This window comes from Pseudoliparis swirei, chromosome 13, assembly GCF_029220125.1.
Source record: "Pseudoliparis swirei isolate HS2019 ecotype Mariana Trench chromosome 13, NWPU_hadal_v1, whole genome shotgun sequence".
Classification (NCBI taxonomy): domain Eukaryota; kingdom Metazoa; phylum Chordata; class Actinopteri; order Perciformes; family Liparidae; genus Pseudoliparis; species Pseudoliparis swirei.
In genome coordinates, this window is record NC_079400.1 from 16,326,675 (window position 1) to 16,339,404 (window position 12,730).

At 47.8% G+C, this 12,730-nt stretch overlaps 1 protein-coding gene across 3 annotated transcripts in view; it reads left to right on the plus strand.

Annotated features, from left to right (window-relative positions):
* The window catches only part of raraa (retinoic acid receptor, alpha a), a 75,031-nt gene that overhangs the window by 22,690 nt on the left and 39,611 nt on the right, over positions 1-12,730 (plus strand). For 2 of the 3 annotated variants that reach the window (XM_056430557.1, XM_056430558.1), the window contains exon 1: positions 9,435-10,323. The exons of the other annotated variant lie outside the window; for it this stretch is intronic. In XM_056430557.1, the coding sequence (XP_056286532.1) occupies positions 10,146-10,323 (178 nt within the window). In that variant the 5' untranslated portion in view covers positions 9,435-10,145. Of the gene's footprint in view, positions 1-9,434; positions 10,324-12,730 lie in introns of those variants that run through there. 3 annotated transcript variants of the gene reach the window in all.

The window sequence follows — 12,730 nt, forward strand, 5'->3', positions numbered from 1 at the left end:
TATATTCATATGTTAATTTACACAGTTTGATTAAAAAATAAAGATTTTTATTAATAGTTATTCTTTTAATCAAACTATTGTCTCATTTGTGTCATTTCAATATACTCATGTTATGTATGCACTGAGATTTCACAAATGTTTTGTCATGGAAATTTGGTTTAAAGTTATGGAAAGGTCATGGAATTATATTGGTCAACATGTGTATGAACCCTGCTGTATTCTAAATATATATTTAGAAGTACGGTTACAGTTTTGCATGTTGTATATTCATGCTAAATGCTTTATAATGACATCATACAGTATCCCTGTGATTTAGATCCATATTACAATGGTAAACTGTAAAAAATAAACTGTTTTGGGTTTAAAAGTATTGATCTATTGTTCACAGTCAAATGAAAGAGACAATTCCAGGAACACACAGAAACAGTTTGCATGCAAATATATACGACATCTGGATGTCAGCCATTTGGCAACAGAGGGAAGTTACGGGAGGAGAGAGGAAGTGCAGCACACATGAGTCATCACAGGGCCGTGCGTATTATGTTTACTGGATATTGACGGTTACCAATCTCCGTTGCTTCTTTTATCAGAAACTTGATGCAAATAGTCTCAATTAGACCTACAGCACACATCCAGAAGGCCCTGGAGCCCCTCGCCTCCTCTCCTCAAGCGCCTACTTAAGTAGTTTTAATAGCTGTAATGGAGGAACAAGCTCCTGCGTCCCCCCGAGTGTCCGATCTGCCTCTCAGATAGCCAGACGGCGGCTGCATTAGCGGCTGCTTTTGGGACCGTGCATCCATTGGAGTTAGATACACTCAGTCATAGTATAGAGTGATGTCAGATGAGGATCGCAGCAGGAAAACTCTGGAAAACGTATTTATTGTGTTGTATTGTGTATAGCCAATGTCATCTCCTCCTCTATATGCCTTTTAGTTATTTCCTTTCCATTCGTTTGCTTTTCTTACATTTATGTAAAATGATTTTTTAAAATCAAATTTGCCATGTGTGTGTGAAGCTTATCTGTAGTAACAGCTGTATTGGTGGGACTAATGTGGTGGACTGGGATGCTGTATGGAGGGAGAGAGAGAGGGAGGGAGGGAGTGATGAATGATCCATCCTGACAGAGAGGGAGATATAAAGAGATGGGCTGTTGGCCAACTAGGTTAGAGGTTTTATTGTTGACGTCTGCTTGGTTGCATGGAGACTACTTCAGATAAACACTCCAACCTGAGAGCATGCGCACCCCCGGTCACACACAGGGGCTAGACACTCTGACGCTGAGCTGTGTGCCGGCTGAAATATGCATCACTCTTCTTTTTGTTGTTGTTTTTTCACTGCAAACACACAACACACATTTGCACACATTCTGATGAGTAGAATCCAAAAGCAATGCAACAGCGAGAGACTTCATAGTAGAGCTAGATGACTGCGTATTGACAGGGTGGTCTGGAGGAGGATTTTGTTAACTCTTGATGAGCTCTGACAACCCCCCCTTCCCCCCCTGGCACTCCTGTTCTCACCTCCTGTCAACCCCCCCTTTTCACCTTTTCTACACATGTTACTGTGGCAACTGTTTTTTGGAGATTAAACATGCAAACACTGATGCGCAAGGATTTATGCCAAAAACACCCCGGAGACACGCGAGAGCTCGACAAGCCCCGGACGGACGCCAATGCACACACACTTACACTTTCTTACGTTGTCACTGAAGCTTGGCCTTCACTTTTTCCGCAAGGGCTGTTGGCAGCGAGGATGGAAAGAGAGAGATAGAGAGAGATAGATAACAGGAGGCTGAATGGGGCTCTCCATCATGCTGTCAGTGAGCTGCAGCTTTAGCGTTAGCGGGGAATAAAGAGTGTTTTTAAAAGGTGCAGCGAGGTGCAGCGAAGATGAATCGGATAAATGACTTCTCTTTTTCACTCAAAGAGCCCAGCAAAGCCCACAGGGTCACCGTGTGTGTGTGAGTGTGTGTGTGTGTGTGTGTGTGTGTGTGTGTGTGTGTGTGGCCATGCGAGGGGTGAAAGTGCGATGGCGTCGTGTGCTTCCGCCGTTTGCGTTTGAGAACGTGTGCAAAACGCCGACATTTGGACGGCTGATGTTTTTTTGTGTTGCTCCCTGACACGATAACATATTGTGTCTTTTTTTTTCTCTGACTGTTGCCCCTCTCCTTTCACCACTGAGTGGGAGAAGTAATGTAGTTCAGAGGGGGCATGTTAGGGGGAACAATGGCTACGAAATATTGAATAAGGAGTGAAAGGGAGCCTGGGTTTTAATGACAATAGGCCAGAGCTGGGGGGGAGGACTGATGGTGTGTGTGTGTGGGGGGGGGGGGGGGCGGGGGAGATTGATGATAGATCTCTGCTGGTTAAATATTATCAGGCTTCTTTTTTCATGTTCCCCCCCCCCCTCCCCGTCCCCGTCCCGGTATCACACAGAGAATGGTAAGATGTGGCCGGCTAATGATCTCTCCTTCGGAGCCATTCACTTTTTTGTATTCGCCTATTTACTTACTGTTGAGTCATTCCCCTCTCCGCGGGTTCACCACACAGATGGTTCGGGTAACCATAGCGACAGCCCGGCTTTATTTATATCAGTTCAAAGCCCTTCTGTGCTTCCCCCCCCCCTAACACTTGGCCGTTTTGTCACAAATAAAGTGGTGAGTTGATAGTTAAAACTGCAAAGTTAGTAAGTTAAAGTATTTTTATTTGAGTTTTTCTGACGTAATTAAGAGGAGAAAAAGTATTTTCTTTGACGTCTCCTGTTGGATGGAAAATGCTCTGTCCTGACCGAACAGCTCTACTTTGTGGTGCATGTGAAATGTGTTTGTTGAGAGCGGTGTATCTTTGAGATTCAGAGGATGTGTGTAACAGAAGGTTCTCTGTGTGTGAGATTCATATGATAAGCCATGTGTTGGTCATGTTTTCAGTACTTCCCTTTTTTTTTTACTCCAGTGTTGTTTTTTGCCTAAACAAGGCAAGGCCTGAGGGCAAAGCATTTTATATAAATTCCCTTCTGGGCCTTCTCCCCGCTGCCCTCAGCTGATAAACAAATCGCGGAGGTCTGATGTCACTTTCACTTTTCACTATCAGGCTTGTCACCGGCTCTCCGATGAAGTTGACCCATAGGGACCTCTGGGACTTGTGGGTGAAAGGACCTCCTCTCATCCAATTAACGCATCTCTTTCATACGTATACGTATATATGCACACACACACACACACACACACACACACACACACACACTAGGGCCGGGCTGGTGCTGTGCGGTTGAACAATACCAGAGATGGTGAGAGATAGTAGAGAAAGAGGAGTAGCGGCTCCATCTGCATTCCCTGCGCCTCATTCTTTTGAAATGCTGACTGCTCCTCCTCCTCCTCCTCCTCCCTCACACTCATCGCTCAGCTCTCCTTCTTTTTTTAATGCGCCGGAGTCATCCATTCCATTAACCCTCCTCCTGCTCCCCTCCCCAGGTTAGAATGAGGGAGACCCCCCCCCCCCCCCTATAAAAGGCAGACTAACAGGGGCCACAGTGGTGACGATGGCAGGGGGCATTCGTCATGCTCTGAGCAGTCTGTTGCTCTCCCGTGGGCCTTTGTTATCCCCAGCTCCCACCTCGCGGGCGAAGCAGGGTGATTTTCACATGTTTCATTAACATCTGAACCGGCTCGCCACTTTTAGCGGGACGTGGACGTGCACGCGTTTGAAGAAAAAAAACACGGGGGGGAAAAAGGATGCAACAAGCACATGTGTCCGTGTTTTTAAAAATATTTTTATGAAAGAGCAAAAGGCAAGATGAGAGCACGATGGCACTCGCAAACCGCCTCCGTGAGTGTTGATTGCACATCGGGCCTACAGTCATCCGGCAGTCGTCCTGCAGTCGGCCTGCAGTCGGCCTGCAGTCGTCCGGCCTCCGCGCGGTCCGCGGAACACGTCTTTGTGCTGAGCACAACAATCAGCAGAGCCCTGCCCCGGCGTTACATTACATTACATTACATTACATTACATTACATGTCATTTGGCTGACGCTTTTATCCAAAGCGACTTACAATACTGTTACATTCATTCACTGTAGACGCAGCTACAGGGAGCAACTCAGGGTTAAGTGTCTTGCTCAAGGACACATCGACTAGGGCGGGGATTGAACCTCCAACCCCCTGATTGAAAGACGGACCTGCTACCCACTCACCCATTGTCGCCCCGGGGGGCACCACTCAAGTGGAGGTCACTTGCCGAGGCGTTATAATGCTTTAGGCCGGGCACAACAAGACTGAGGGCAATCCACTTAAAGCGAACCACTAACCCACCCCCCCTCCTTCTCTCGTATCCCCTCCAGGCCACCCCGAGCATCACACTTCTGAATAGAAAACGGGAAATCGGCCTTCTGCAGCACTTCAAAAACTGGAGAGAGAGAGAAAGAGAGAGTGAGAGAGAAAGCAGTGAGAGGCCCCGTAGGAGAGGGGAGAGTACTGTGGCTAGGAGGGGGGGGGCATGTTAGTGATACACCCAGACAGCCGGGCCTAAGATTTCTGTTACAGGGAGATGAAACGGCTCTACCCGGGCTAACATAGGCAAAAATCAAAGCTGGGAAGTGTGTTTTGATGAGAAGACAGATTTTTTCTTTCCTTCAACTTCTCACTCGGAGTGAAGGCCACGGGGGCGAGGCTGCGGTGGAGAAGCTGGATGTGGGAAGCGGAGACGTTATTGGTTCCATACACAGACAAATAGAATGGAGCTGGAGTTGTAATCGCTCCCTGCTCGTCCCACTGAGCTCTGGCACTGAGCAGATCATCCTCCTCACACTGGGCCTCCATGCCGACCTGATCTTAAGTTTATACATGTTTGCAGCCTGGGTCAGTTTCCTGTGCATTGTCCGTGCTTTAAAAAAAATCTGTTTCAGTTTTTATCTCGACAAATAAAGCATTGCTGGGATTCCCTGTAAAAATGACGCTAGAATGTGAGAGGGCACTTATTCTGGACAGTTCCAGCATGCAGTTTGTTTTTCCTCCTGCTGTCTTTAGCTCACTGATCTACTGAACATCTTTTTTATTCATAGAAAACATTCTTCTCTTGACCATGGTTCATTGATTTGTTTATCCCGGTCATATATCCTCTTTACTGTGAACTTCCTCAACCCTTCCTTCAGCCTCCTCTACCTCTCGCCTGCTCTGCGTTTCATTCTCTGTCCCTCATAATAGAATTAGTGGTGTGTCCATCCGTGTGTACTAAACATCTCCCTGCTCCTGACAGCTAATGGGTGCCATTCTGTGTCCGGGATGACTGATATTGAGATATCCTTCCTCCAGGGTAACATCCATAGCAATTTCCCCTTGATTTGCTGAATGATGGACTGTGCTAAAGGAACATAGACCTAATGATCATTGTGGAGACGGGCCCTCTAACTCAAGGCTGTAGAGCGTGGGCGATTATAAGCTATACAATAAGCTATGTCTCCTCCTCCTCCTCCCCCCCCCCCCTCTCTTTCTCTCCCTCCCTCCGCTGAGGTATTTCCCGAATGCCGCTGGCCATGATGGATTTATGAGTCGGCCATACTTTGGTAAACACCGATGCTGGGCGGCTTTGTCCTCCCCCCCAATGATATAGTGAAGGTCCCATAAAAAATGGGGAAACCAGGTTACGGCCACCATAGAGTTGGGCTAAACAATAAAAGTCTTTATGGGCAGATATAGGCCTGTACCATAAATGCTGGAATCTGCTGTCAGAGGGACATTAAAGTGATAATGACGGGAAGGGGGGGGGGGGGGTAGCTTTCACAAAATCCCTGCAGCCTCGAAGAGAGTCTTTCACACTGAGGAGAGCGAAGCACCAAGCGAGAGATCTACAGTTTCACTTTGGGCCAGGCTTTCTGTGTGTGCGTGTGTGCGTGTGTGCGTGTGTGTGTGTGTGTCCAGCAGATTGACAGTAAGGAGATGGAAGTGGCGCAGCGTTCGTCGATAACTGCGGCATGTTCTCACATCGAAGGGTCGGGCCCTCATTACACATTGGCTCGCCGTCAGGAAGCACAGCTGTTGGGTTTGGCTGGTGCTGCCGGTCCGGGGCTGCACGAAACCAGCTGTGCAAACAAACACACACACACACACACACACAGAGAGAGAGAGAAACCGTAATGGCAGCGAGGGGAACGGAGCGGTAGTTTCAGGTCGACTTGAAAGCAAACATGAGCCACAGCACGCTCTCGGAAGTAAACACAAGCTGACGTGCGCCAGGGAGATGCTTCCCTGGTGGCATGAGGAAGTGGGGGTGGGGGTGGTCTGAGTCGGGGTGGAGGGGGATCATGGCGCAGATAATCTCAGACGTGGGAAGTTACTGCAGACGGCATCTGTTGACCCCACGGCGTGACAGACCTGGACATCTTCTTGGGCGGGGAGGGGGGGGGGGGGCAATGGCGAGGAGAGCACATTTTACAGCTTCCTAACACCCCACTTTGAGCTTCGAAAAGAAGGAGAGTGGGGGGCAGTAAAAATAGTTCAACACCCTCAAGGTCCAGCCAGCAATCTGCCCTCCGCCCTTGCCCGTAAAACTCTTTGAATTCCCTCCTAAAGCCCCCCCCCCCCTTCCTCCATCTCAACTGGACTCTCAGTTCCAGCTTTTGCACCAAATCAAGTGTCTATGTTTCCCCTTTTATTGTTTGCACTTCCTACTCTATCCATCGACTTCCGCAAAAGCCTTCCCTTGCGCTCCGGCGTGGGTTCGCCCCGGACAAACGGAGACACGCTCCGCCTCCGCTTCCCAGACTAAAGTACTACATCCATACGGATGCTGGATCAGGATCAGCCACCTGGACCGGCATGATAATGTGGGCCGAGCCGCTTGTGACTCTTGTCGTCTTTCATGCAACAGAGACCGCCGAGCACTTCCCCTACATCCATGGCACCGATTGTCAAGTGTGTTAGAGCACTTCTCCTCCTATTATGTGTATATATATGTGTGTGTGTGTGTGTGTGTGTGTGTGTTTGTGATGAGTCAGTTACACAAAACAGACTGGACACCACCTGTCACTAAACCAGCACTTTATTGTTCTGTTGATATGATGTAATATGTCCAGGTCCCCAACTGTCCACCCTAAGGAGCACTGTGTTCCCTCCTGTCACTAGAAATACCACTTTGATTTAATTCAGCCCTTTTTAAAAAGTCACCTTTTTTCCATTTCAAAATAAATTAACAACGGTGTGGGGAAAGGACTTTTTTCCCCCCGGACTAATCTTGCATCCCCCCTCATCATAATAAGCAACGGTCAACAATATTATCTCTTCAGCTTGCTCTGTGCTATTACGGTGTATTGCCCGAGGATGAATGCTCACCCCTCGGAAAAGAAAACAGAGCCCGGAGAATTAGCATCTTCTGACAGCCATTACTCAAGAGGGCTAATCCCGTCAAGGAATGTGTGGCAGCGCTATCAGTGGAGGCGAAGGGGGGGTCGCCGCCGCGGCCCATGCCTGCACACTGGGCTCTTATCAGGCAGGGTAAACACACCGGGGTCTGCATTAAATAAGTGTCACAGTCAGCGGGGGCGGAGCGGGCCGAGCCCCCCTGCCAGGCTCCGTGCTGATAATCCCTCTGAGACCCTGTTGGTCGGACCCAGCTGTGGCTCAGGTGTAGGGAGAGTGGGGGAGGAGAGGTATTGTTCAGGCAGCGGGGTAGATTACAACTCAAACCACACTGGGTTCTTTGGTTTTTTTTGTTGTTGACATATTTACATATTACCACCTTCTGTATAGTGTTTTCTTTTATATTTTGTATTTTTTCTGTCTTATTATAGTGTTATTTCTAAACTGCTGACTCAGATAGCCCTGAACTAGATTTCCAATGAGTCTGGACGGTTGGTCTCGGCATGAATGGCAAATCAAACCTTGAATTTTGAATATATTTGAAAAGGCTTTATATGTAGCAAATGATTTCTGTCCCACATTTTTTTTTTCAATAGAAAACGGTTACAAAAAAGATTACGATTGCATGTCCATGTCACGGCAGGACAGGTGGATCTGCTGGCTCAGACAAGAGAAAGAATGCTTCCATGTTGCCGACCTTGTCCGGGATGTCATCTGCCAAACGTAACCCATATTCGTATATGTGGTCTTTCTTTTTAATTTAAATTTTTGAATGAGCCACATTTCTCCACAGTGTGAAGGAGAAATAAATCGTTGTGTCCTCAAATGCACCTCCGGTGGGTGCCATGGCCCCTAATCTCCCACCCATTGAACATGCGGCAGGCAATTTGAGCCGACAGCTGTAGTCCAGATCACATGACAATCACAGGTCAATGCTTTTGAAAAGCTTGGCTCACCTGTCAACACCACGACATGAGACCAGCGACGTGTTTGTGAAAAGGTCTGGATGGGCTTTTTTTCTTTCTTCGTGGCAGATTAATCGCCACTATATTCTTTCAGGTTGTCTTTCTGCGTCACCTGACTCTGCGGTATGGACTCAATGGGCCTGGTTGAGTAAAGATGGAGTAACATTTCAAGTCTTTAAGCAAAACAGCTTCCTGAACTTTAAATCCACTGTACTGTGTGAAAAAAGTTCAGTGTCCAGGCTGCCGTGACATGGGGTGCCACTTTTTGTTACTTTATTTGTGCCCGGGTAAACCAAGGCGCCTATCTGGGCAGCACTCGAGTACAAAAAAAGAAGAAGTGCAATGGTGTTACTAAGTGTACAAGGTGGGAAACTCCTTGAATAATGTGGGATGAGAGGGAGCCAGAGTCAGCCAGTGGGTCACAAGGAGGTGAGGCTGCCTACTTCCCCCTGGGTTCAGGAAAAGTTCAGCCGCATAGCATTAGGCAAATTAGGGAGACCGGGGCTGGGGGAGAAGAGAAGAAAAAGAATTTGAGGGTAGGGACTGATGAGAGCATGGGGGAAAGGGTCACATTAGTTGGAAGGAGGAGCCCCAATAAAGAGTGAGAGCATAGAGGGGAACTTCCAGGATACAGAGAGAGGCAGATATACATATAAATATATATATATATGTGGTCTTTCTTATGATATATATTATATTCATATTTATATATATATTTATATCTACCTCTCTCTGTATCCTGGAAGTTCCCCTCTATGCTCTCACTCTTTATTGAGGCTCCTATATATAATATATAATCTATATATATATAGATTATATATATTTATATATAATATATACATACATACATTAAAATACTATATATTTTTATATATAGGCCTCGCGACTTCAGCGAGAGGGGAAACCCACCGGTGACGCTCCTGAAGGGGTTAAACGTGGGCGGAGCTCCGCATGAAAAGGGAACGAGGGTCGGAAGAAAAAAATAGATAAGAGAAAAAAAAGAAAAAAGAAAAGCGCCCATGGAGGAGGAGCCAGAGCCCTCAGCTGCTGTGCCTTGTCACATTTTTTTTCTTCGCAGAACATGATAGCAGCAGGAGTCGGTGTGGGAATGATTTAGGCGGCGTGCACCGAACACAAACAAGAGGCGCTGCTGCTGCTGCGTTTTTTTTCTTCTTTCTTTCCCGGGACCCTGGATATCAGAGAGCGGGGTCTGACCGAGGGAAGCCGCCCGGTTGTTGTGGCGCACGGAGGGAGACCGGTTCATTTACGGGGCTTGACAGGAGTCCACCCGGCGGCGGCGGGCGCAAAAACGGGACAACCGACCGGCCGTCAGCCGTTAGGGACAAACTGCAACCGGACGGGATTTGTGTCTCTGATAATTCCCCCCCACCCCCTCACGAAAAATCCCTCCGTGGAGTCGCGCGCGCGGACTTGGGGGGAGATCCGTGCTCTCTTCTCTGGGATTTGTATTCGGCTTCCTTTCCCCGGTGTTGATACCGCCTCGCGAGGCCGAGTCCACTGCGCTGAAGTTCGGTGTGTTCGTCCCCCACAGTGGACCGCCATGCAGGCGGTGCTTTTGAATTACGTTTTCAAACTGAGCGCAGCCGACTAGACACTGACCCGCTCCTCGGGGGGTTCGGGGGTTCCGATCGACCCAGAGCTGCAAGAAGATGCCAAATGTCCAAATGTTCCCGCTGTGCTTGGATTTACCACCTTTCCTTTCAATTTGAATGTGCCCCTCAGTTTCTATCTCCGCTGGCTGAAAACCAACACGGCTCGACAATAGTTTTTATTTTATTTATGTTTTATTGTTGTTGACAATAACCTCGTGTCGTATGATGTATGAGAGCGTGGACGTTGTGGGACTGACTCCCAGCCCCAACCCGTTTCTAATGATGGATTACTACAACCAGAGCAGAGGATGCTTGATCCCAGAGAAAGGACTGGTGCCTGGCGCGCCGCATCCCTACAGCACGTCCATCCGGAACCAGCACTGGACCGGCTCCAACCACTGTAGGTGTCCTCTCCCCTGCCTGCTCCACTCCAACTTAAAGCCTCTCTGGGCCGCGTATTTGTATTCATAGCTGTGTAAATGGCGTGTTTTCCATCTAGTTAAAAAAAAATTATATATATTTTTTAATACCACAAGACTATAATTGTATTTATTACACTATATTTAGTTATTTCCAGCCTGTTGTATCTCGATTATTTAAGCCTGATAATATGTGCCAAACAGAGCTGCATGTCATCACCACCACTGAGCTTCATAACTGCATTATATATACTTGACCCACTTTCGTCTCTCTCTCTTTTCCCCTCTCTCTCTCTCTCTCTCATTCTCTCCCCCCCTCTCTCACTCTCTCATTCTCCCTCCCTCTCTCTCTCATTCTCTCTCTCTTGCTCTCTCTCATTCCCCCCCCCCTCGATTTCTTTCTCTTTCTCATTCTCTCTCTCCTGCCTCTGAATGCACCCTGACAGTCTTCTTCTTCTTCTTCTTTTTCCTGAGTCGCTCTGATCCAGGCCACCACGTTATCTCAAGCTTTTTGCGTTCCCAAAATATGCCCTTAATACAAACAAGGTTTCCCCCTGAATCATGCCAACGTTAATCAGATCAAACTTTCCTGCCACATTACCCTCCCCCTGTTCCTCCGGTGGGTCTGGAGAGCTGCATCGGCATACCTCCGCAGCCTGAACTGGACACCATGGCCATATTTAATGTGTCAATCAGGCCTCGCGCAAATTAAATGTATTTTAAATCTGCAGTTTATTATAACACTGTGTTGCATGTTGCCATTGGTTTAAATCCCTAAATCTCTCAACACAACACACACATCAGGGTATTAGAATCCGTATTTCAATTATCTGTAATTCAACCAGAAATTATTATTTTTAAGCCTTTATGTGGCAGACCGGTTTTTCTGCCTGTCTAAAAATAGCATGTCCGTGACGATGCTTTTTAAAGCGTGCGTATGTGTGTGTGTGTGTTTGGTGAATTTTGTGTCCACCCAGTAGATTTCAGTTTATTGATACGGTATCTGCTGCAATAAGTTTTTTTTATTTTTTATTGCAACAACAAAGTGTCCCAGAGGCCGTTCCCATTCTGCACTGCACAAAGCTCCAGCGAGGCCTTGAGGAGAAGAGATCGCTCTGTTGTCTTTCACAGCTGAAGGAGTGTAACAAGGCAGGAATCTCCACAGGCTCTTAAGGGCCAATTTCCTCCTCGCCTCCCGGACTATGGATGCACGCGACAAAGGCACGTTGCTGATGTTTGGCAGCGACAACAGAACTGCTTCTAAAACACGCCGTCTTGTTTACGCTGCAATATCTCTCTCTCTCTCTCTCTCTCTCTCTGTCACTCGAGATTAGAAAACCCTCTGGACTAAAATGACATGTTGCAAAGCAGATAGTAGTATTTATCGAACTGACCCACTAAAGAGCTCTCATAGCGGCATTGATTCAAACCATGTGAGAAGGGGGGGAGGCGGGGGGGTTGGCCCAGGAAAAGACCTCTGATCCCTTACTCGAGTCCCCATTGTGTTGCTCAACAGAGGAGTTGCAGTGTGTGATTGGGGGGGGGGGGGCATTGCTGCTCTTTGCCTTACAGCTTGGATGTATAATCAGGGGTGCACATAACTGGTTCGCAGGTACGCATGCGCGAAAATAATCAACAATGCGTAATGCCACTTGTGTTATTTCGCGCCTTGGCGTACTTGACCGATCTGATATTGATCGTCTCTAACCAACAGCATGTCATTTCTGTCTCTACGTGTCGCGTTAACACCGATGCTCCGATGCTGGCGCGCGTCGGTGACGGCGGTTTAGAGTGGAGGCTCAACATCCGTGAGTGTCATCACGTGGCTCTAGAGGCTTATTGGATCATAGGGATAGAGAACAAAACAGAGCGAGAATTCTTCTAACCTCCCGGTCCTGAGCGGTCAGTCTCGAAAAGCACGAGACCGTCCCGAAAAACATCTGCTGGCTTCGCCTCTTTCTAAAATACGAAAGAACTTCGCGGACCGTATCGTCTCGTGCCATGTTATCCTCTGCACGTGGGTTTGGAAGCAGACTGCTGGTGGAGTTCAACATCTTCTTTCACCCCCTCAGTGCTTCTCCTTGTTGGTCCTCTTCTCATTGGGTCTAACTTTTCATTACAGGCTCTACAGGAGAGCTCTCTGGCTCTGAGAGCTCACTAAATGCCAATGAAGTAAACGTCCCTCCTGGACCCATTAAGTGGCTGGGCACACATCCAGATCATATGGACCCTTCAGACCTCATGTTATTAAGTCCTTTAAAGATGCTGCCACTTTGGTGGGTTTGACTGTTTCCAGGTTTGTCCACTCGTCGGGGCAGCGTGCATCCTGCTTATTGAGAGCTACTATGAGTCTTTACGGGGAAAAGGGGGCTCTGCTCTCGCAGATTA